Source organism: Hippocampus comes, unplaced genomic scaffold (genome assembly GCF_001891065.2).
Source record: "Hippocampus comes isolate QL1 unplaced genomic scaffold, H_comes_QL1_v1.1 scaffold40, whole genome shotgun sequence".
NCBI classification, from domain to species: domain Eukaryota; kingdom Metazoa; phylum Chordata; class Actinopteri; order Syngnathiformes; family Syngnathidae; genus Hippocampus; species Hippocampus comes.
Window position 1 is genome coordinate 842,976 of NW_017842058.1, and position 25,269 is coordinate 868,244.

Sequence of the window (25,269 nt, forward strand, 5' to 3'; positions counted from 1 at the left end):
AGAGTGTGTGTGTGTGTGTGTGTGTGTGTGTGTGTGTGTGTGTGTGTGTGTGTGTGTGTGTGTGTGTGTGTGTGTGTGTCAGACTTAACAGGTGGGCCGGGTTCTTGAATGGCGGCCGGCCAGGAAGCCAATGAGAGGCTGGATGACGACACACCAGCCCGTCATTGGCTCACGACTGTCATGACAACAAGCGGCATCTCTGGCATGTGTTGCTCTTTGTGCCTCGCTACGCACCACAACACTTCATATGTGCGATGCCATCATTTCCAGCCGTTTCAAGCGTCAAACTGATGCAACGCCCGTGTTTACGACAAAGCCCGGAGCCGGCGCGCCGCCGACACAGACAAACTTCTTCAGAGAGTTCCCGCTTCCGCAAACAGGAACAAAAACCAGACAGGCTGGCGTATGCCCGTCAGACCAAAGCAGCAACTGGATGCTCTGGAGGGATGCACCAAGTACATTTCCCGCCTTGTTTGATGAGTTTTTACATGGAGGAGGAGAGGAATAATATGAATGATAGCCTTTTTTGTGTGTGTAAATCTGGACTTGACATTGCATTTATTAGATATGAAGATGAAAATGCAGTGAAGCTAATGGTTCGGACATCTGTCTCCCAGTCGAGAGGGGGGTGGAATGGTTGAATTTCACCTCAGTCCTCGCTATATGAATAAAGATGTATTGGACAGTATTGTATTTTGTGTGAAATTTACATGTTCCGGCCCGAGCCTCCTTGAATTTTCTCCTGGTACTCCAGTTTCCTATCACCCAGTGTTTCCCAACCTTTATTGCGCCAAGGCACATATTTCCCATCGGAAAATATGTCACAGCACACCACTTAGCAAAAAAGTGGATACACGGGTTAATTCTGTTCTGCCTGTTACTGTAGGTGGTTGCCAAGACAAATTAAACAGAATACAATACATCCATCCATTCATCCATTTTCTGATCTGCTTTATCCTCACAAGGGTCGCTGGAGTCTATCTCAGCTGTCTTCAGGCAGTAGGCGGGGGACACCCTGAACGAGTTGCCAGCCAATCGCTGGGCACACAGAGACGAACAACCATCCGCACTCACACTTGCACCTCGGGACAATTTAGCGTGTTCAATCAGCCTGCCATGCATGTTTTTGGAATGTGGGAAGAAACCGGAGTACCCGGAGAAAACCCATGCAGGCCTGGGGACAATATGCAAACTCCACACAGGGAGGCCGGAGCCGGAATTGAACCCGGTACCTCTCCACTGTGATAGTGTGACGCGCTAACCACTGGATCACCTGGCCGCCCACAATACAATACAAAACAGCTATATTTATATCGATCTTTCACAACTGCTGCAGCTGTAACAAAGCGCTTTACAGAACATTTAAAATCTTACGTCCAAGAAATCAGAATATTGAATATCTGTATACTGTATAGTCGATTCTAAAAATAAAAATAGGTCAAAATAGCTGGGACATTGGGATTTCTTAGTAATGCTGTAGAGGTGCTTGTTTGCAAATGTAAACACATGCAGAGATTTACAGAAATAAAGCATTGCATATTGATGTTTTTTGTTTCCTACCTTATTGTTTGTTGGTGATTCTTGTGTGAAACCGCACACATGATCAGTGGCTTCACATCAATGTTTCTGTTGCAACTTTCTTGAATATCTCCACAGGTTCCATGATTTTTTGCTTTTACTTTGGCCCACTACAGAAATGGATCAGTCATGGCAAAAGGGGTGTTCACACAGCAACATTTGGTCCGACACAGCACCGGTGCTGCGCCAGTTGAGCGTTCAGACGTGCAAATTTGTTCCGGCGTAGCGCCGCTAAACAGCTTACACCGGACCAAATTTGATCCACCTCAGGGAGGTGTTTTAAAAATTTGCTCCAGAGCAAATGCTCGTTTGCGGCGCAGCATCAATGTAAATTTGCACGTGTGAACGCTAAAATTTGCTCCGGAGCAAATGATCGTTTGCGAGGGGGGAGTAGCCTCGCTACGCATGAGAAGAGTTGATTACGTACGGCGAGAATGCGTTGCTTTCGTGCTCTGTCGGACTTCCGTCATGTGTTCGTTTAATAACGACACAAGACGAGGCTGGTAACAGCTGCAAAGCACCTCTTGGGTTATACCATCTCAACTAGAACGGGGGGTAGTCATCTTTCCTTTTGTAGGAGACTGGACTGTCTCGGAGTTGTTTGTGTAGTTTGTTCCTTTGTTGTGTGTTCACAACACCCCCCTTCCCCCCCCAACCCATAGAATTTATTTTGTGATTTCCTCTCTTGATTTTTCTGTTTGGCGCATTACATTTTTGCTTTTCTGAGTGTCATTGAAGTCATCGTTGATTTACGTTATCGGGGGCGGTCACTCTCGAGCAGAAGGCACGGAGACCGAGAAGGAGAAGGACGTGCCTGTACAGTAGTTGCTTGAGTTGTGTATACGTTTAAAAAAGAACCAACACGACAACTCATTTGTTTTCTGTCATTTTGCTCCACTGCAGAAACTGCCGTGTGAACGCAAGTGGAGCTGCACCGACGCTGTGCCGGTGCTGCCACGCTCAGCGGCTTTGTACGTGTGAACACTCCACAAAATTTGCTCCGGTATAAACAACAAAATACATCGGTGCAGCGCCGGATCAAATGTGTGCCGTGTGAACACCCCGAAAGAGAAAAAGTGTGATGAGCATTAAACGGACAAATGGACTTTGACCGCCTATGTTGTATGTACTGTATAACACAATTGATTAGCAGTCACACACCATTTTTGGACGTTGATCTGGCATACTTTAAATCTGTGAGTTTTCATATTTACATTACCCATACAAAACTAAAGCAAATGAAATGTCAAGAATGCTCTTTCCAAGCGAGGCAAAAACAGGCTTTGGCAGAGCAAGGGGAGGCCTCGCTGAGCCTCGGGGGAAGTGCCCTGCATTGATGTTTCTAATGAAGAGCGCTGCGCTCCATTGATCCGCCGCGGAAGAGAGTGAGCTGTCAAAAGCAATCAGACAAGTCAAAGACCCACTTTTTTTTTTTTTTTTTAATCACAGCACTGAGTAGCCGAAGTGAGCACGATACTGTTGGGGAGGAGGAGGAAGAGCAGCTCAACCTCCCACAGCAGCACACGCAACTTTGATGCCTTTGTAGGCCTACTGTTGTACCTAACTTGGACAATAAGATACCGCCACCATCTAACAATGAAGGGTATACACACTTTTAACATATATTAACTATAATATTAAGTAAAAGGAATCACGCAGACTCTTGTTGCACGTTTGCCACTTGTTGCTATGCAGAATTCATAGGCCTCAACCACAACTGGCCCACAGACCACTAAAAAAAGGGCCAAATCTGAGTGATTATACTAACTTCGGGCTGGTGATGCAAAAAAAAAAAAAAAAAAAAATCAACAGTGGCACCTTCAAAGCTGATGGACCAGCGATTTGTTTGAAAAAAGTTCCCATTGGGAAAAAAATCAAGGTAATTTATATACAGTGTTGTCTTAACATACAAGTTTAATTTATGTCATGACCACGAGTGTTACTCAAAATGTTTGTATCTCAAATCATTTTTCGCTGGTGAAATACCATTAAAGGGATACTTGACTAAATTTGCCATTTTCAGCAGTAAAAAGTTAATATTTTCTCTATAATTAATTGAATAGCTTCATTATTTTTCATGTACAGTTAGCATCTCTAAAAACACAGTTTGCCACTTGCTGTTGACTGAAAATTACATCACATGTGCTCAGGGCTCAGGTTGCAACCAATCACTGGTCATGTGAAGTTTGCAAGCTAAGTCGTGATTGGTCATAATGCGTTTTTAAAAAAATGAAAATAGCATTGGACCATATCGTAAATTATTAAAACTTATGATTATAACATTATTAAAAAGAATGAAAATCATTATACAGTTTGAGCAGAAGTAATTCATTGCGATTGTGTTGCTCCTCCTGTTGTGTGTATCTTGGCCACCTGGGGCAATATAATCCCTTCACTCATCCACCCATCCATCATCTGAAACGTTTATCCCCACGAGGCAGACATGAAGATATACATGGAGATGGTCACAACTCTCCAGTAACTTGCAGTTATATTAACCCTTTTTTTTAACCATTTTTTTTCAGAACATGACCACAATGGTTGTTTACGCTGAGTACTCACAAATACCGAGTACCGATAGCTCTAGTACTTTTGATATATAAACACAAAAAAATGTGCATAAATGCCTTTCTGTCTGATGCAAATGATTCAGTTTTGTCAAACTGCTGCAGTATAGCACCAAGTACACCCGAGGTGGGCTTAATGTTCCCTTTTCTTTTTTTTTTTTAACTTTCAGTATCGACGGCTCGTATCAGCAGACTCCATGAGTACCTGATATGTTACAATAAGGCTGGTATCGGCCCAATACTGATATCAAATTCTATGTGTTTGTTTACAGGTAATGTTATCTTTATTTTATGTTTGTTTTGACAGTAAACGTCCTCTGTGAGTGGCATTAAACAGCTTGTAGGGTCTTTTGAAGAATTATTCATGATCTGCAAAAGTGTGGAATTAAGTTGAGTTCTCTGTTGCAAGTCAAAGGGGGGAAAAAAGGAAAAAAATAGACAAACGATATCTTGCAGCTGAAAAAAATATAAGCGGGGTCACTTGTATCTCGAGGCATATTCGTGGCAAACTAATGCCCCTTTTCTCTGAAATGTTCAGGATTATTTATCCATTGATAAATGGCACTGAGGCTATTAAAATAATACTGGTACATTTTGAAAAGAACTGTAGTTTATATTTTGCTACAAACAGTTATTGAGGATGTTCTTGACCTCGGTCAAAACTGACCCAAAAAATCCGAACCATCCATGGAAAATAAACACTATGTAACAGGGGTCCCCAAACGCCGGTCCGCGGACCGGTACCGGTCCGCAGGGCATTTGGTACCGGGCCGCACAGAAAGAACTTGCCTTATTTCCGTTTTATTTATTTCGGAATACGAAATATGTTTTATTTTGAAAAATTACCGGATTCTCTGTTACATCCGTCTGTGTCACGCTTGACTCACGTCAAGGCACACTTCTCGGTCACGTGACCGATGACGCTCATAAACAAAACGAAGTGAGTAAAAAAGCTGCTTGGAGATCGCAAATGACGGCGGCCTTAAAAGTACAAGTTATGGCTGAATACTCTGAGATCGCCACAATAGCACTGTTGCTATTTCCGACATCCTACCTGTGTGAGGTGGGGAGTTTCTGCAGCAACTGCGACTAAAACAAAATTACGAAGTAGACTGGACATAAACCACACACTTGAGGTGTCATTGTCTCCTATTACCCCGAGATGGGACTGTCTGATTGCAGAAAATCAAGCTCGGGGCTGTGGTGAGTCGTCATTTTCATGCACTTTGAATTTGCGTTGTATCGTATTTTGAAGGCATTAAACATTACCAGAGCGATAAGAGTGTTGCGACCAGATTAGACGCTCCTTGTGTTTATTATTATATTTCGAAAACACCACAGTTTTCATGCAGCTCATACCATATTATTTTGTTGTATTAATCCGCCAGACTTTAAATGCCGGTCCCTGAAAATATTGTCTGACTTAAACCGGTCCGTGGGGCAAAAAAGGTTGGGGACCCCTGCTATGTAAGGGGGAAAAAAAAAGAAAATTTCAAATCTGTAAGTAGCACATTATAATGCCACACAGCTGATCGCATGCAAGCAAGCACACTCCTTCAGTAGACACAGCGCAATTCCCTCTATTGCACAAATATCCCGGAGCTGCACTATAATCTGACTAGTGACACAGCACCATGCAAAGCACTAAACCTCTGTGACACTGCGCCGTGGAGCCCACCGCAGTAATTACAGCATAAACTTGCGGGCTCCTTGCTAATACGGCGCATGGTACAATGGGGGCATTTTTAATCAGCATGGCTGCGACTGCAGAATAATCTTTCCAGCCCGGTGACGATGCACTGGGCTGGGAAAAAAGTGAGGGCATCAAATTTCCTGCTTTGCATAGACTTAAGAGTGGCTACGAAACAAACGCAAATTTGCAAAGCAACTCGACGTGTTTTTTTTTTTTAATTTTTGTTTTGTTTTTGGTAGGGTCACTTTGGTTTAAAATGCTTGCTTCTACTCATGGAAGCAACGTTCAGAGTGTGGAAAACAAGTGAGCACCCAAAATAAAAGCCAAACTGCCAAACACAAACATGCCACACTACCAACATCTTCACAGGTGACGTTCATGAGATGGTAATACTGATATATTGCTCACGCAAGGGCCCAAAGATTCCATTACATTAAGAGTGGGGGATGCATATAGCAAAAAAAAAATATATTTAAAATAAAGCAATATAGACTTGGTGTGGCACATAATATGGCACATAACAAGTAACCAGCAAACCCAAGTAGCCGAACATTATTATAGCCTTACTCTCCGAAGCTAATGCTGGTAACACGGTTCACCATTGCTAATTTGTGCTAACAGAGTAAATTTTGGCCGGGGCATGATTGTTTCGGCTGCTGCGTCAAAGTGTTTTTTTCACTCTGGAACTTTGGCCAGCCTAGCTGCCAAGTCATTGGTGAAGAAATGGCTAGTTTGAATGTTAATTAGCCCCACTAATTAAAAGTTACCTTAAGTGCGGAAGTGCAAAACATTTACTCTCAAGAAAATTTTTAGAAATATGCAGAAACTGAAAATTTTACGGAGTTGTTCAATTTCACACTTGAGTCGTGGGCAGGCTTTTCACAAACACAACTACTTGTATACAAACATTAAAAAGTAAATTTTCCACAGGATGTCCTTTTTAAGGACAGTGAAGTTCACGTCACTGTCTGATGGGCCAGATGTATCGCTCTCGCGGGCCATGTATTGGCCCACATCAGCTTAAAAAAGTTTTGTTCGAGTGAAATGTGTTTCCACAGGATGTGGTTGCAGGTTCAAGCATGTGCGAAAATTGTTTTGCTGACATTGATGTGGAAACAATAGGTTTTGGACATTGTCTATCAGGCAAATTTGTTGCCACTTGTGCATCTCTGACCTGGTGGTGGATCAATAGTGGCAGCAGTGGCCTAAAGTATTTTTTGGCAGTGGCTACTGTGACTGCATATTGATATTTTATCAATGTTTTAAGAGCTCAAATCAACTTTAAAAACGTATAATGGAGCTAAGGAGATTTAAACAGCCTCAATGTAAAAAAAAAAAAAAAAGTAAAACATTGAAAATGTCTCATTTATAACATGAAATTAGTGTTGTAATTACAACTGAGAAGAACTGTACTATGTGGACAAATAATTATGAAAATTATGCAACAGCTTGGAAACTAAATCTGTATAGATCTAAAAAATAAAATAAAAGAAATGCAAATACAGCATATGCCACTTTTCAATAAACTCACCTAGGAGTTTAATTGACACTTAACAAAACACACACACATTTTAATGCAGTCATAATGCACAGAAAAGTTTAACATTTTACAACACAAATGTCGAGTTTGCGTGTGTAAAAGAGGCGCCAGCACTCACCTTGCAGCAGCGAGGTAATGTTTTATTTTGGAGAGTTCCTTCGGTTAGTTTGTTGCGCTCTGCTTATTAGCACATTAATCCTCGGTCGATGTCCAAAATCGCTTGCCAAATATGAACAACTCCGTCTGGCACTTTCTTATTTTTGCATATTAATAACAGTCACATATGTGAGAGCACTTACGTTGCCCGGTTTAGTGAATGTTGCCTTCTGCGAGCTCTTTAAGCGGATATAAAAATACAGCTTGCGCTACATGAGTTTCCCGGTTGCAGATTGGCTAAACTCACGCGATATGATTTTACATTCATCCAATCAGATTCCACAGACAGTCGGCGCTGTGACGCGAGCTTCAGAGGAAGGCAGCGAAACAAACACCGCCCCGCTATGCTTCTTCATGTTTGAACCAAGCCAACCTCGCGAATGTAGTGCCGATACTAAGCTTTATGGGAAATGTGGTCTCTATATCGACGAACTAATACGCAGACGTTATTCTAAAAACTACAATCCGCCATGAATCAATGACGCGCTATTGCCTTGCATCAGCGCGTGTGCGTGGATCTTACCTACCGGCAAAGTTGTCACATTTTAGCCACTTGAGCGTATTTAAAAGTCGACATTTCCCCAAACAAGTCATAAGTCAACGGCCAAATGAAGCTATTTATTAGCGAAGGCAACCCGCACTGCCTAAAAGTGTTAGCTGCTTTAGAAGAAGCTGGAGTGCAGTGTGACGTCCAGTTTGTCAACCACGAAGGTAAGAGAGACACTGAAGCTTAGCTCGGTGTTTATAACAAGAAAAGTGTCAGGCTCGTTTGGCATTGCGTGCGGTTTTGCATCGTTTGGGCTGAGTTTTCGTGAAAGTGGCTGTTTTGGGGTCCACGTAAGCTTGTTTGGCTCGTGCCATTTATTGCCTACCTCTCAATCAATTTCAGGTGGGTGAACCATGTGGCAAGCAGACAGACGCCTTTGACGTCACGATTGCCGTTTGTATTCTACTGTTCAATATAATGCTTTGCACTGATGAGAAATAAAGTACAAATACCTTGTTACTTGTGTAGCTTTTTCAGGTATCTGTACTTGAGTATTTTTCGAAACGACTCTTTCACTTACATTTGAAACACAAATATCCTTTACTCCTTACTTTGCTTGTTCTTTTTTCGATATCCACGGAAGAGGTCAAAAAAAGATGTAAATGAAGAAAGTCAACTGGGGTTGAGACATTGGGGACTCATAAAACAGAAAATAGAAGACAGCAATGACATGGTAGAATCTGAACCAGGGAGCATTACTGATGATGCAACAGATTGGAGAGGCAAGATATTCCCCATCCATGGCGTTATTCAAGAAATCGCTGTTTGTTGTTGGCAATTAGAAGCATGATTTGTATGCATTGTCTTGTGGCAGTCTAAAAAAAAATGCCACCTTCGAATATTAAATGCTTAACCTAACAAAACACATCCTGTTAAGATGTATTTTTCCCCTCGGTTGTGAAAATGTGACAACCATCTTTATTTCTCAAACACACAAAAAAAAAAAACAGACAACATGAGCGAAACAATTTTCACATTGTTTACCATCTGAAAAGAAAGGAGCCCAGTGGAAGGCAATCACCGAGTCGGTTGTGCTTCTTTTGCCAAATACACAGTCTCCATTTACATGTTTTAAAAGCAATGATCTATGGACATACGGGAATTTTTTTATTCGAGGTGTCTGCATCCAAGCTGCAAACATTCAGGCATTAACACAACTATATCTGCATGTCTGACTTTTCCTTTTTTCCTTTTTTCTTTATTTTCTTTTTAATGACATATATTACATTGGAAGGCACTTACTCGGTGAATAATTTTGTTTGACTTGTGCCAGACAGTCAGTCAGTCAGTCATGTGAAAACATGTTTGAACAACATCATAAAAAATTGTGAAATGTGGAATAACAAGTTGGGCAAATATCTGCATTATTATTCATCACCTCACCCCTGAGTGGACTGCTCATCCCAGATGATGTTCCTTCAGCAGCCAGATCCTGGGAATCATTTAGCCGCCACCATCTGGCATGCTTCTGTACTATATGGAAAATTAAGCATGTGCCTTTTTTTTAAATATGTTAAATGAGACATGGCATATGCGTTGTTTTTCTAATTTACACGTTAGTGGCATGCTGTTGACAATATTCACGAAGAATCAAGCATCATGTAAAATTTTACACACCCTGGTTCTTGTCCTACTGTACTTACCCTGTTTTGAGGGGCTCACCCAGTATTATGTAAATGAGCAATGTTATGCCCTGCCCCATAAACCACTCAGCCAATAACGATCCCACCTTTCATTATAATGAGAACATGAGGTGGAGCCTTGCAACTCGAAAGGGTTCTCCTTGCAGGAACAGAGCCCAGAGTGGTGCGGAAAAAAGCAAGCACCATCTTGCACTCCCCTGTCAGTGTGCTGCACATGGAAGCATCACCAAACAAATACTCTCTAGCATGTCGACAACTTCACCAAGTAATCTAGTGTGTGGCGGTTAACAGAAGCTTGCCTTGTGCATCCCATAAAATTCAATGCACCGCTGATGACACTTTGACTTTGACTTGCAGCAGGGGTGTCACTCCTGTGTGAGGTTGTGGGTGTTTCTGCATGGTAGTGTTTCAGACAGTATATTTCATCCATCACTCGAAGGTGGCTCTGAAACTTCACCCAGCCTAGCTCTCCATTTCATGGGTGTACAAACTCATTCTTTGGGCGGTTATGTAAATTTGCCTCACTGTGGGAGAACGGTGAGACAGAAGTGCAGAATGGCTCACTCAAAAAAATTAAACAAAATATAACAAATAACATAATTATTACTTGAAAAGATTAGTTTTATTTAGGAATGGATGATTTTGATCATGATAATCTGCCGACGTACTACTGTATTTCTGTTGCAGTTTGTGTGTTTCTTGACAGACAGCATCATTTTATAGATTACAAATTTGATGAAATGCATCATATCGAATGGGAAGCCTGGCTGTCACAGTTCACATTGGAAGCAAGTGGCCAACTGCTATTTTTTGCGACGGTCCAGTCAAAGTCTGGTTTGGAAGCGTTGTGCCCTGCGCTGCAGGCCTTATTACTAGAGCTACGTAACGTGTCAAGCCACACATGCGTGGACAAATTGCAACTAAACAACACTGACATTAATGTAGTAAACGCATGCACAACAAACACTTCTTTTGTATCGTAAACTTGTTAATTGTTAAACCACATTTGCAGTACATTGTGAATTTAAAAAATTGCTGACTGTTAATTTTGATGAATGTTCGTAAGTTCTAATAAAAAAAAAAAACAAAACACATTTTCCATTCTTTTTGGATACTGTTTTGCTTTTTCTTAAAAAAATGTTTAGTTTTGACTGACCCCATAGTAATATCGCTGTCATATTATCGTGTGTTATTTTATATCTGGCATGAATATCAAGAAATTAAATTTTGTCCATATCATCTTACTCTAATACTGTACTTGTACTAAATCATACTAGACAAAATCATTGTCTCTAAGTTTGACAGAATTCAAGTTTACACTTTTTTTTTTTTTAAAGAAAATCTTGTGCCATTCCTGAGTCGTCCATCTTTGCCAGCCCTGCTCCTTCCTAATGGACAGCACCTTTTCAGCCCCAATGCCATTTGCCGGTCAGTAATGTACAGTTCTCCCTGCAAAGTAAGTGAATGCATGTATTCCAGAGTATCTAAATTTTGCTCACGTTTGTTGTTTTCTTAGATACATGTTTGAAGTGAGCGGACAAGAGTGCAGCGAGGCTTGTGATCAGTGGCTCGAATGGGAAGCCACAGATCTCCAGGTAGACTCCTCAGTGTGAAACACCAGACGTTTCAGTTTTGCTGTTTTACAAAACACTCAACCCTCAAAAAGACGCAAATGACTTTCAGTTGCTGTGCCTGCATATTCTCGCCTGCAAAATCCTCTTATTGTGCTTGAAAATGTTGTCGCTGCCAGTGGGGATTTAAAATCGTGTAAATAATCATTCAATTGTGCTTTCGGACCCAGCAAAGAGAGAAAGTCATTTTCCTCTGTTGTAAATATTGTCTTTTGTTTTTTCCCCTAGCCTGCCCTCCTGCAGGCCCTTCATATGGCGGTGCTTCAGGGGAAAGAATTGGAGGCCACCAAAGTCCTCGCAGGGCCCCTCAGCTACTTGGATCAAAGCTTGACCAAGGCGAACACACCGTATTTAACTGGGGTACAACAAGCCGATCCTCAAAGATTTGTCTCCACCATAACAGGCTTCCTGCTATTTATTGCCACTCCAATTTGAAGTTTACTGTCAAACTAAACATAAAACAAAGAGATTTACCTACCACTGTGTAACTAGCGATGGACATTCTACACCCCATTCCAAATTCTTATACAAATTTGGGAGCAAAAGATTGTCAACTTTTCAACATCCACCCATTTCCTATAGCGCCAGGCCTCAATGGATAGAAAGCCGATCCTAAATGACTTTTGGCGAGACACCCTCGACCAGTCGCCAGTCAGACAACCATTCAGACTCTCACTTACACTTAAGGATCATTTAAAGTCTTCAATTAACCTAGCATACAAGCACGGGAAGAGCGAACTCCTTACTGAACGGCAGGAGCCAACAACTCAGAATAGTGAGACAGGCTGGTAACCACGAGTGCACGAATTCCCCCAACATCATTATCTGTGGCAAAACATATACTGTATTATGATGAAATCGTATTAGGACAAAAATGGCCTCTGCTGTAATAACCGTTTGCTACTCTCATCAAATAAACGCCACAGGCCACTCACTGAACTGATGAAATGTAGTACAGTATTTATCAATTTGCTTTGCCTACTAAGTGAGCTGTAAATGTTTGTAATAGGTGTTTTGAAAATGATTGGTAAAAGCGTGCTTTCATTGCAGTCAATCTTGTTTGTGTTTGTCTCAGGATGTTGTTTCGGTGGCTGATCTTGTTGTGTGTGCCGCGCTGCATCCGATTTTGTCCGCACCATCGCTCGCCTCAGGTGAGAATTAACACTGTGTTGAGACATGTGCATCCCTCAGCATTTCAAATCAGGTTGTGCTCATGATCACCGACAGAGTGATTGTAAAATTCTACATCTGGATGAAATTTCAACTTTGATAGCTCTTAAAAGTTTAATCATTGTCTTTTGTGAGCTAGACCTTTCCTTTACTTGCTTAAATATACATGGTCCTTTTCTGAGTCTTTTTCTCCATCCCTCTCTTTGCTTTTTCCAGGTGACCACAAGTCTGTGAGGCTTTGGTTCGACCGTGTGGCCGCCTCACAGAGCTGCGTGTCGGCGTCTCACAAAGTGCTGCAGGGAAAAGGCCTGCAGGCAATGAAGAGCTTCATGCAGAGGCAGCCTGCGCCGCAGAGCGGCCAGAGCAGAGGCGGCACGCATCCTTGCAACAGCGGCCCTGCTGAGGTACCTGCTAGATCACTGCAAATAAACCATTAGACTTCAAGAAGGTGCATTAGAGGTCCTGTTGTCCTGCAAAATCAGACAAACTGAAAAAGAACAGAGGGAAAATGTGTACATTAGGGTCCGAGGTATTTAGTGGTATTTTTCTGTTGTGTTCTCCCTATTTGTTGAGGATGAGGAAAGGGAACGTGCGGTGTCAGAGGAAGAGATGGAAGCTGCTGCTCTCACGTGGAACAAGGGTTTCAATGCCTCCGCAGCAGCCACTGAGAGGCTCCACCCGATGTATGTCATTGCATTTATTCCACTCTTCTACATGGGTACTATGATGATTTACACTCTCCTTTTCCTTCAGTCTGCCACAGGAGGGCAAACGAAACATCTTGTTGACCAGCGCCTTGCCCTATGTCAACAACGTACCCCACCTTGGCAACATCATTGGCTGCGTTCTTAGCGCTGACGTCTTCTCCAGGTGCCCAAGAGGGACAAGAGTATTGGGATCCTGGTTTCTGTTGAAAATTGTTTGTTTTTTTTTTTTTGAGGTTATGGACGATGCACAATGAACTAGTTTGCACAGTGGCATATGAATATGTGGTCACCGGCCATAATACAAAAAAGGCACACTCAGATACAGCAGTACTGACTGTTTTTCATTTGATTGTTTTGTATTTATGTCCTGTGAGTTTTTTTTCCACACAATTATTAGCTATAATGATGACGTTACTACAGCATTAGCATTTCTGAGTTATAGAGTGTGCGTTCTGATGCCAAATATCGGGTTACGTCGCTGCTATAGGAATGAATCTCTTCTGGAAATGGAGGACAGCTGCGCTCATAAATAGGCCACTCGGCCAAGTTATTTAGACTGACCTCTTTCTCTTTTGTAATGCTGTCTTCTACCAGGTACAGCCGACTGCGAGGCTGGAACTCGCTGTTTGTGTGCGGCACAGACGAGTACGGCACGGCCACAGAAAACAAAGCCCGTGAAGAAGGCTTGACGCCGCAGCAGATCTGTGACAAATACCACGCCATTCACGCCAGCATCTATGAGTGGTTCCAGATTGATTTTGACTTCTTCGGCAGGACCACCACTGAGAAGCAGACGGAGTAAGTTACAAGCAGGGTTCACATCGCTAAGATTTGTCTTTCTGGAGTAGTCTCATGACAGCCACTTCTCACTCAATTGAGCTCAAATTCAATTTTTTTTGTAAAACTGACTCATACTTAATGTCAGTTTGTTTTCTTTCTTTTCCCGCCAAGGTGAAGAATGAGATTCATTAAAATAGATTTTGTGTGTTAGATTATGCTCAGTAACAATCAAACAAGGAAATTCAGTCAATTAAAGAAAATGTGTGGCTTGTCATAGGTGGTATGCAACTATGTATATTGTTGAAGCTTTAAAATGTGTTAAATTCGATATCCTTTGGAATACATTGTTCTAATGGTCATTAAAAAAAACAAAAAACATTCGACATCTTCATGGGTATTTTATTTAGGACATAGCTCCTAAAATAGTCATAAATCAAATTATGTACGTTTATTGTTCCACCCTGTATTTGCATTAATTGCAAATATAAGCTAAATAAAGAGGTCACAACACTGCAAAGTACTCACCTGAGTAGAATGCCGTGTTTCCACCGCTTGTCTCAGGTATGAAAAGGCAAACATGGTTTACATGATTATTTATATTATGTAACATAATGTAATAATCTTGGCAGGATTGCGATTTTGAACGTTTAGTCCTCTCAGCTATCAAAGCTGCTTAATAACTCTGAATAAATCTTAGAGCACAGTTGTGGTCAACTTCTACAAGTCACCTCACTTTTTTTTATGTTGCTGCAATTTCTGTGATGTTAGATAAATTTCATCTGAACAGCACCATTGTGAACAAAAACACAAGAAGAGACGCTCTTCTCCCACCAAGAGCAGACATCTTGATCTGCAACAGCATCACATAAGACATCAGGCACTATGTGAAGTGGAAAAACAACCCGCAGACTTAAAGACCAAAGTGGATTCATGCAAAGAGCTTTCACATTCTGATCCAAACATAAGCTTCCCCCCTCCCCTTATCTCCCGCCCGAATAACATTTTAATGATCGCCAGTGGAAACCCTTCTGTATAGTATATTTCTCTAACGTCTTCTGTCTGTCACAACAATGATCCCTCTTACTCAGAGGGTTCAGTGTCTGGTCTGTCTTCGTCTGAATTTGTGTTCAACTGTCGACCCAAATTTTCTGCCACTCAGGATTGCCCAGAACATTTTCTGGAGGCTCCATGAAAATGGCTTCCTGCTGGAAGACGTGGTGGAGCAGCTACGGTGTGAGCAATGCCAGCGTTTCCTGGCTGACCGCTTTGTAGAAGGCATCTGCCCCCACTGCAACTACCCTGACGCCCGTGGCGACCAGTGCGACAAGTGTGGGCGACTCATTAATGCAGTGGAACTCAAGGTGAGCTCTTGTGCCTATGAGTTTCAGACAAGTTATGGAGTGTGATCGTTGTCTTAGCTATGAATGAGCTGACTGATCTATCTCTTGAAAAAAAATGCTTGTGTCACCACTGAGCACAATAGTTTGCCCACCCCTGTTTTAAATCCATAGGTCTGAATAATGGCGATTGGCAGGCAACCAATCCGCCAAGCACCCCGCCTCTGTCGCACGACTCAGCTAAGATAGATCCCCACTTAACCCTCACCCGAATGAGCACAAGCATCATCGAAAAGCATTGATCAATGTATTGAATGAAGCTATGTCTGCCTGTCCCCTTTAGGCACCTCACTGTAAAGTCTGCAGGCAGACTCCAGTCATCCGCTCCTCCAAACATCTTTTCTTGGACCTGCCAAAGGTACAAATTGTGTCGTTCAGCCATTTTGTGTCCAGTCTCTCTGTTAAGGCAGCATGTGCACAGAAATCTTTTTTTTTTTTTTTTTCTGTATTCTCCAGTTAGAGGGTCAGTTGGAGCAGTGGCTGAACAAGTCCACCAGCAGCGGAGACTGGACAGCGAATGCCAAACAGATCACTCGATCCTGGCTCAGGGATGGACTCAAACCTCGCTGCATCACCAGAGACTTGCGCTGGGGAACACCAGTTCCGCACCCAGACTTTCAAGAAAAGGTCTGCTTTTTCTCTTACCAGGGATGGATTTACTCTGCAGGTCCCAAGTGCCCAACTATAATTTAATGCATATAGTCTGTTTTTTTGACTGAATATATTTTCCAACATGAATTGCACCACAAATGCCAAGGCAACATGGAAAGAAACAATAATACAGAGTGAATATATTAACGCATGGGGTTACCAACCTTTAAGAGACTGAGAGCTACTTCTGATTAATGGAGAGGGCTACCAATATGATACACACTTATGAAACACACAATTTGCTCAAATTTTATTCATGTTATTCTATGTTATAAATAATAATATACATTTATGTGAAGACAGATAATGTTAATTCTTACAATAATTAGGAAACATAAATAACAACACATAACTATTTCTTTCTACAAATGTCTGTCAATGTCTGACTTTTCCACCCATTACTTTAAATGAAAGTGACCTCCATTTTACAACTGGCAGTAGCCTGCAACTATTTTGCGTCTTTAATGTCGGACACATTTCTAATGGGGCAAAGTTCTCCCAAATTTATTATTATATATTGTCTATGCTTTTGGTGTAGTTTAAATTTGCAGTGGGTGTTTTTCAACATGCTTTTGTGTTGGGTATGTGTGTATACATCATCAATTGGTTGACTCATACACACGTGGACATCAGTATCTCATTGACAAGCTATATCCCTTTATGCCTTTGCGATATGTATCAGATTCGTGCTGCCGTGATCCTAATCCAAATTGTGCCACTTGGGAGCAAAGAATCTGACTCACTGGAACCGTGCTGTGTAAATCTAGCTCAAGTGTGCAAACAAGTTGTTCATATTTTCTTCACACACAGTTGTGATTGTGGCCATTCATGGCTCTCTCGCTGTCTCTTCAGGTGTTCTATGTGTGGTTTGATGCCCCGATCGGTTATGTTTCCATCACTGCCAACTATACAGACAAATGGGAACAGTGGTGGAAGAATCCAGGGCAGGTAACATATTCTAATGCACTTAGTTTGTCTTGATTCAGCTGGTCTACGATAAACTTCTCATTGTGTTGCAGTGGGAGAGTGGATTTAAGATCTTACAGATAGAATGTAGTAAATATCATGCTTTAAGTGTCAGTTAACCATCTTCTACATGTTCATTAAAAAAAAAAAAAGATCCAACAGATTAAAAAAAAAGAAATAAATATATCCTTTGCCATCACAGGCAACATCTTCATTCACATCAACTCATCTCATCTCATCTAAAATCCCAGGATTGAGCTGTGGTGTGTGTATGTGTGTCTCTGTCTGTCTGTGTGTCAGCGTGTGTTCTGGGTGGGAGCTGAGAAGAGCTGATTAGTCCTCTTTGAACAGGATGATCTCACCATGATCTAATATGATGTCATCCTCACGTTGTAGTTTTGTTTTTTGCCGCCAGGTGGAGATGTATAACTTCATGGCCAAGGACAACGTGCCATTCCATAGTGTGGTGTTTCCCTGCTCCCTCCTGGGAGCTCAGGACAACTACACACTGGTCAATCACTTGATTGCCACTGGTACGCATTTATAATAGCCACCATAAATACTTGTATTACTTGTATCATAGATATTTAAAAGTGATGAATTATTCATCCGACAGCCATACCAGGCATGTAATATTCTGACTTGTGTGCAGAATATCTGAATTATGAAGATACAAAGTTCTCAAAGAGCAGGGGCATCGGCGTGTTCGGCGACATGGCCAAGGACACGGGCATCCCGTCCGACGTGTGGCGCTTCTACCTACTCTACGTCCGTCCCGAGGGACAGGACTCGGCCTTCTCGTGGGCCGACATGGCTCTGAAGAACAACTCTGAGCTGCTCAACAACTTGGGCAACTTCATTAACAGGTGAAGAGCTGAGTGAGGAGGCTTGGTATCTCAAGGGACTTTATGTGTGGAGCAGATCTGATAGCATGTTTCTCACACATTAAGAAACCAACTGAACCCTGCAAGTGTAAGCATTAGCCCTGCAGTATGGGATTGCAAAAGAGACAAGGAAGCAGAGTGTACAACATTAGTTGTATTAGCGATAACAACGCCATGGTGATTAGCTGTATAATTGAATGATTACTCTTGATATAATCGTAGAACATCTTTAAGCTGATGCTGGCGACACTTCTGGAAGGGGAAAAGGAACAATGAATGTAGTAGCAGTGTTGTTGAAGGAAGGAGTACTTACTACATCACAGGAAAAAGGGGGCGAGGTTTGTGATAAGGCAGCTGAATTAATTATTGGCTCATCGCAGTAAAACAGAAAAATATAAATGTCCATCATCCCAGACACAGAAATACACTAAAAAAGTGAAAGAAGATATCTAACTGGAAACCACATCAAAGCGGCGAGTACTCGTATACCAACTTGGAAATAGAGTACACAGCTACAGAAAGCCCATGTAATGCCTGCTTAACTCTGAACAGTTAAGTCAACAGAGAGGATGCGCAAACCCCTAATGCAGGGGTCTCACCCCATCATATCATTACATGTAAACAACAAATTGATGTACAGTGCTGTGAAAATGTATTTGCTCCTTCCTGATTTCTGTCTTCTTTGCATGTTTATCACACACAAAGGTTTCAGCTCATCAAACCAATTTTAAAATCGCACAGAGACATCCCAAGGAAATACAAAATGCTGTTTCTAAATTTTTACCCCAGACGTAACGGGCCGCACATCTTCCAAAATGTGCAATCGTTTTGAAATCAGAATTCTTGGATAGTAGTTTGTTCAACTATTTATTGTTACTATTAAAATGGTGTTGATAACCAAAAAAAAAATGATTGCAATATCCATTATTCTTCATTCCATATGACAATTTAAAATTTGGTACAGATTTGAGCAAGAATCATGGAAGTTGATGCACATGATTTGCTTTTGCGGTCCACAAAAATAAATTGTTTGATGCTTGTGCCTTAGTGGACAGGCGAGTAGTCCCACATCAGTCCGTTGAAGTTGAAGTAAAGCAAGAAAATGATGACATTATCCATCAACATTAAAATAAAACAAGAGTGTCATAGTTATCCATCACCACATAGTGAGCTTGTGAAAGTTTTCTGTTTGGCAAAATTCATTGCTGTTTCATTCAGTCAACGTGAAATCAAAAGGAAGGTAATTCCCTTCAAACACCCAGTCCAATTAGGATCACAGATTGTTGGAGACGTAACTATTTCAAGAGATTCCCCCCGCGTTTTGTAAATATGTTTGGGATGGTGTAATATCACGCCCAATTAGACCGCCTCTTAAATGAATTTAAAAAAAAGATTTGGGTTAAATCCCACATCAAAGATCTTTTGCAGTGGGGTTTTTTTCTTTTCTTTTAGAAGATCTTAAACTGCATCCAGCTGGAAGTGTTTGGAGGTAGACAGTGGCCTGAAAACCACACCTCAAATCACAATCACAATAATTAGTGTCAGAATGTCCACCTTGTGAGCAAGAGTGCGAGTCAGGCAAAGTTCATTCCACTCATACATCAAACCCAGCGCTCATTGTAAATATGACAATCTTGTCAAAGCATGTTGGTCAGGCGGAATTCAGTCAAATGTAGATGGGCGTTTGTTGCGTCAGATCGGTCTCACCACGAGCAGCCCACTGATGCGTGTGTTCAACTCAGCTCGATTATTTGCAGTGAAGAGGCTCAAAGGGAGGGCCGTTATGTTCATTTACATCAGCAGAGCGCATTACACAAAGCAACACAATCTATAATTTATCATCAATTAGTGTGGCGGCTAGCAGGCCTTTTTTTTCCCCCATCAAGCACTTTCTCCCCACTGATTTTTAGCTGCCTTTCTCACTCTCTTCATGACCCCTATATTTTTTCCTTGCTTTTTTTGTCTTTTCACCCTCCTTCAACTGCCCCCCACCCCATCCTCTAGAGCCGGCATGTTTGTTTCAAAGTTCTTTGATGGCTGTGTGCCCGCGATGGAGCTGCTGCAGGAAGATAAGAAGCTGCTGGCTTTAGTGGGCTGGGAGCTGCAGCAGTACATCCAGCTCATGGACAAAGTCAAGTAAGACCACTTGAATTATATATACAGTACATTCACGATGGCATAAGTGTCTGCTTTTCCATACATGTATAGTTTTGTGACGTTTTAAATGGTGATGGAGAACCTATTTGCGCTGGAACTGAAATGGCACTTGAATATTTCCACCAGAATCCGTGACGCTCTGAAGCACATCCTCAACATCTCTCGCCATGGCAACCAGTACATCCAAGTAAATGAACCCTGGAAGAAGATCAAGGGAGGAGATGCAGAGCGGTGAGATTATGATGACCAGCTCGAGCTAAACCCTGTCTATAATATCATGTGTGGTCAGACAAATTTGCATATACAGTGCATCCGAGAATCCCTGCTTTGATTGAAGAAACAGAAATAAACCGTCACTCAGCTTTTTGGATACAAACGCAATCATTCAAATTGTAATATCACCCTGGAATTGTGAAATTCAATTTTAGAGGACCAGTAATAAGAATCTATCATTCCCCTTCAGGCAGCGTGCGGGCACTGTCACTGGCGTGTCCATCAACGTCGCCTGCTTGCTGTCTGTCATGCTGCTCCCCTACATGCCGGCGATGAGCCAAATCATCAGGGATCAACTCAATGCGCCTTATTCTTGCGTCAGTGCCATGCTACATGGCTCGGGCGCCTTTACACGTGTCCTTGACCCTGGCCACCGCATTGGCACCGTGAGTATGAATTCACAATACATCTTGTATTATGTAAAATACATCTTTTTTTTTTTTTTTCCCACATCGGTATGTCAGGAGATTCCTCAGATGTACTCATTCTGAACTGAGATGGGGAGATGCCACCAGACAGATTTTATGTTTTTTAAATTTTATGAAAAAAGAAGCCTTTTAAACCATAAAGTGAACCACTTCAAAAAATGCTTGACCAACATTAAAATACAGCAGTGTAGTAGGCCGTTGAGAAAAAAAGCAAGGCACTTTATGTTCGTAAAACGTATGTTTAATCTTATTGTACTCCACTGTAACATTGTGAGGTTCGAACATTAACACTGTACTTAAATGTAGGAAAATTTTTAAAAAGTACTGTAAACAATTCAATTTCAATGTAATGCTAATGTAATTGGAAGTCAAGTCAAAATGTTTCTTTCAAATAATATGTCCTATGCTCCTTTGCTCGTCTAAACAAACACGGCATTCTGATGAATATTACATTTGTGGAATATGAATGAAGCAGCAAAATCTCCTTGGTTTTTATCCATCACAGGGGGCTGCCATTTTGCCACTTACTGTTGACAAAAAATGACATCACAGTGCCTTAGGGCTCAGGGAACGACTGTCACGGCTTACCTGTTTTCTGGGTTTGGTCATGTGATGTTCTCAAGCCAAACTAAGCCGTTGAGTGCTGTGATGTCATTTTTGACTGAGATGGATCAAAGCAGGTGAATTTTGCTGCTTAACTCGTATCCCACCAACATATTATTAATATGAATACCGTGTTTACACAAGTGCGGGCGCCTAGAACCTATTGTCGTCGAGGAATTTTTTTTTTGCTTGACTTCCGCCATTAGACATACAAGCTACATGTGTTTTAACTTCCATGGCAGATGCTCCGTCGAACCCCTGCGACTGATTCACCGAACCCCTCGGGGTTCAATTGAACCCAGGTTAAGAACCACTGCTATTGAGGGAAAAAAATGGAACCATTGTAGCATTAGCCACACTTAGACCACTCGAGGGAGCCCATACTTTCAGAATCACTGTTGTAAACTAAAGGAGAAGTCCGTCTAATTGTGCCTTCATCCCTTGTCCGTCCATTTGCACTCATCACGCTACTGGAATTACACTCAAGCTCAGTCCATTCCAGTCCACTTTAAACCATGTTTCCCCCCTTAGTAAATAATGAATTAATAAAGGTTAAATAAAATAACTTCAGAAATAATGAATTATTAGTTACATGTTGCAACGAAAGATCCCCTTCGTCGAAATGATAATAAAACTCCAAGACCATGCCCCGCCCACATTAAATGGCATGGAAAAAAAGCTTTGCCGTTAAACATTGGCCATCTGTCTCCGATACCTGCTTCTCACTGGGCGAATTCCCAAGTAGGCGTTTGTCAGAGTACAAGTGTCTGGAATTCGCTCAAATTAAGCACTTAAGCCCAAAATGGCTGACTTCCTGTTTTGATACACATGATAGGTTTAACCCGTTTCGGTTGAATTACGAATTGAACAACCTTATCGACAGTTAGCATTGAGATTCTGCGTTTCACGTCACATCTCCAAAGTCGTCAGGCTGATTCTGCTGCATCTTCATTATAACTGCCATGTGTTTTTTTAAATAACTCTTCCCCCCACGCTCCTTCAGGTGAGTCCATTGTTCCAGAAACTGGAGGTGGAGCAGATTGAAGCTTTGAAGAAGAGATTTGGTGGACAGCAGGTTTGTGATAACCAAGAAGCAGGTTGACTGTTCTATTGGCGCGAGAAAATAGCAACAAAGTGGTGATGTCTAGCCGTGCAAATGATCCAGGCAGGCAGAATGCTTGCTTGCAGCGTCTTTTCAATTGTGATATACAGCAAACAGACAGTAGGTGCTTTTGTATTTGATGAATTAATCAAATAGATGAAGAATAATCCTTGTCTAAACCTTCTCGTCAACCGCCTTCGTCTAGCCTGAAGATGAATCGCCGAACAAGAAGGTACCATTGGTGTTTGTTTGTGAAGCGTCCACACTGGTGCTGTTACCGTTGATTGCCGCATGCTTTCACGGATATTAGCAGCTCATTTGAATGTTCTCTTATCGCCACGAGTCCAGTGCGTCTCCACATCTGTTCGTTCATCAACCACTCGTGAAATCTCGTCGACACTTTGACTGAGACCCGCTATTGTCTGAAATGAAGTCAGTCGTCTTCTCTGAAATAACAACACGCCGTATGTTCTTATTGCATCCTCAGACGGCGACTCAAAACGCTGCCAACCCTCAGTCGGCTGCGACTCTGCCCACCCCTGCGATCGAGGTAAACGCTGGAGCCGACCCGGAGAAAGCCCGGCAGCTGACGCAGGCTGTGGCTGAACAGGTAATGTTTTGACCCACCTTGACCTCTGCAAATAACAATTTTGTTTTTATGTGATAGTCTCTCTTAATTGCTACTTAGCTGTTTAAAAAACTTACGAAAGGCAATATTTGCAGCAGTATCTTAAACCTACACCTTTCTCACCCACACACAAGCACACGTGTGTGTAAATGCACACACACACACACACCAAAATCATGATACAATGGTGATGACAATCCGTGACGTGAAACGCAGAAAAAAACATTTTTACCCTCGTGACAAGTTTAGATTTATTGCTATTTTGGTGTTTTAAGAGTAAAGATGTGGGTGGTTTGTGCCGAGAGGTTAACACCTGACTTGGCGGTGCAGCGCTTATCAGCTATAGCTCCGTCGCACGTAGCAGTCCTGATGACAGCTCACCTTTTCCTTGTAAAAGTATTTGAGAGAAATCAGTCCTGTGGTGAGTATATTCCAAATGGTCATCACTTGCTCCTTTCGTCTCTGTTGCTTTTTAAACTGGCCGCGTTTCGATGACAAAAACACAGCCAGTTCCCCCACCTTCCGTTTGCTCACAACGATCGTGTGAGTGGAAACAGGCGGCCCATTTCGCGATCCGTATTGTCACTCTTCTCGATCCGCTTGGATATCATAATCCTGCAAAATAATCCCAATTTTTAATCAATCTATCTGTGATATGGTTATGTGGGGGGTTTTTCCCTTTCACTGTAACGGAATACAGTTCCTTTTTCGTTTGTGTCTTGAATGCGTAACGCACTGGCGTTGTGTGTTCCTTTACTCCCAAGTGTGCCGATTAAATTTATTAACATCAAATCCTACACACCATGATTTCCCAACATTTCCAGAACAGGATCAGATTTGAAAATTGACTAAAATAGGGGGTCCCAAGGCCATTACAGTGAGTACTCATAGTTAATTTTGACTTGGGCGTTTATTGACATTGATGCAAGTCTGTTGCGTTAAAAAAAGATATTACATTTTATGTAAAGGCAGAAAAAAAATTGTCTTCCCTCCCAGTCCCGCTTTGTCTCCTCGTGAATAAATTTTTGGGGTGGGCGACACCTTGTATAATGTATTTATTTGCCAAAACTGACTCACTGAGCAATTATGAATTGTATAATTTTACTGTACGACTCATGAAGAATGGACCCTCGCTATTTTTTTTTTTATAATGACTCGCAGGAAATTAAAGGGCCATTCATATTTATTTTTTAACTGGAAAATACATGCACTGATTTCTTGCAAATGAATGCAGTCCAATCAATGGCTTTCAATCCTTGAGTTTTGAAATGAACCAATGAAGACACATCATTTATATATTTATTTTGGTTTCAGATTCTTCACAATGGTAGTTAATGTTAATAGGGATCAGATACCTTTACATTACCCCAATGTAAATTCTATTTATTGACCAAGTCACTGTTGAAGGTTTTTGCACACTAACTACACTGAAAAAAAAAATCCTTTGGACGTACTTAATTCGGACATATACATTGGTTGCACATCATTAAAATGTGTTAGACTAACATTCATTTGAATATTGACGGAAAAGTAGAACATTACAATTAGTTTAACAAATTTTAAGTCTAGGGAGTTGAATATGTTGTGATCCTTTGCAGATTTTTAATTTTAATAAAACCAATGCACATTTGAAACCCCAGTATCTTGTCTTTGCCAGGGAGAAAAGGTGCGTGCTCTCAAAGCACAGAAGGCCGACAAGGCAACGATTATGGCAGAGGTGTCCAAACTGTTGGAGCTGAAGAAACAGCTGGCCCTGGCAGAGGGCACAAGCCCCGAGCCCACACCCGTCAAGGGCAAAAAGAAGTGAGACAAGCGGGCGAGGCAAAAAAAAAAAAAAAAAAAAGGCACAAATGGTGAGGGTGGTTCGCGGTAGGGGCTGGGGGGACAAGTTGGAGGTGCAATAGCAGGAGAAGGGGAACAAGATGTACATGGCGAGATGAGGCTTTTCGCCAAAGGCAAAGCCGTGACGGGATCTGAGACAACGCGGCGTTGGCACCAAGGGCTAATGAAATGCTAGCGAGGCTGGCGGGGAATTGAAAACACACAAAGGGATCCAAATGAATTCAACAGAATGGAGGGATTTGGGAAAAATCCCTAGACCAAGAGAAACCGATTTGATACTCTCCCTGTGATACATTCAACATACAAACCACATCAGCCTGTCAATG

General features: G+C 41.8%; 2 protein-coding genes across 9 annotated transcripts in view; one reads left to right on the forward strand and one right to left on the reverse strand.

Moving 5' to 3' along the window:
* arhgap9 (Rho GTPase activating protein 9) overlaps positions 1-7,754 on the reverse strand; it is a 43,301-nt gene extending 35,547 nt beyond the window's left edge. For 2 of the 5 annotated variants that reach the window (XM_019861060.1, XM_019861057.1), the window contains exon 1: positions 7,497-7,750. The gene's annotated coding sequence lies outside the window, so the exon portion shown is untranslated. Of the gene's footprint in view, positions 1-7,496 lie in introns of all 5 variants that reach the window. The other 3 variants (XM_019861058.1, XM_019861059.1, XM_019861061.1) reach the window with 3 other exon arrangements.
* A 232-nt stretch (positions 7,755-7,986) lies between these two features.
* mars1 (methionyl-tRNA synthetase 1) lies at positions 7,987-25,187 on the forward strand. 4 transcript variants are annotated; one of them, XM_019861054.1, is made up of 22 exons: positions 7,987-8,245; positions 11,062-11,152; positions 11,241-11,319; positions 11,584-11,715; positions 12,431-12,506; positions 12,742-12,929; positions 13,099-13,208; positions 13,279-13,395; positions 13,827-14,030; positions 15,172-15,373; positions 15,693-15,767; positions 15,866-16,036; positions 16,913-17,008; positions 17,442-17,559; positions 17,679-17,892; positions 19,915-20,046; positions 20,194-20,298; positions 20,531-20,726; positions 22,375-22,446; positions 22,679-22,705; positions 22,961-23,083; positions 24,759-25,187. In XM_019861054.1, exons 1-22 carry the CDS (start codon positions 8,143-8,145, stop codon positions 24,906-24,908), a joined length of 2,781 nt encoding a protein of 926 aa, XP_019716613.1. In that variant the 5' UTR covers positions 7,987-8,142; the 3' UTR covers positions 24,909-25,187. The 4 variants fall into 4 exon arrangements, with proteins under 4 accessions (XP_019716613.1, XP_019716611.1, XP_019716614.1 ...); XM_019861052.1 differs by having other exon boundaries at positions 7,988-8,245; positions 22,955-23,083; XM_019861055.1 differs by lacking the exon at positions 22,679-22,705 and having other exon boundaries at positions 7,988-8,245; positions 22,955-23,083.
* Positions 25,188-25,269: the final 82 nt, after the last annotated feature.

Bases quoted from the DNA above. Each gene is read 5' to 3' on its own strand.
- mars1 (XM_019861052.1), top strand. From the start codon at position 8,143: ATGAAGCTATTTATTAGCGAAGGCAACCCGCACTGCCTAAAAGTGTTA. The intron at 15,374-15,692 runs GTGAGCTCTTGT...TGTCCCCTTTAG, and splicing joins TTAATGCAGTGGAACTCAAG to GCACCTCACTGTAAAGTCTG. The intron at 17,893-19,914 runs GTGAAGAGCTGA...CCCATCCTCTAG, and splicing joins TTGGGCAACTTCATTAACAG to AGCCGGCATGTTTGTTTCAA.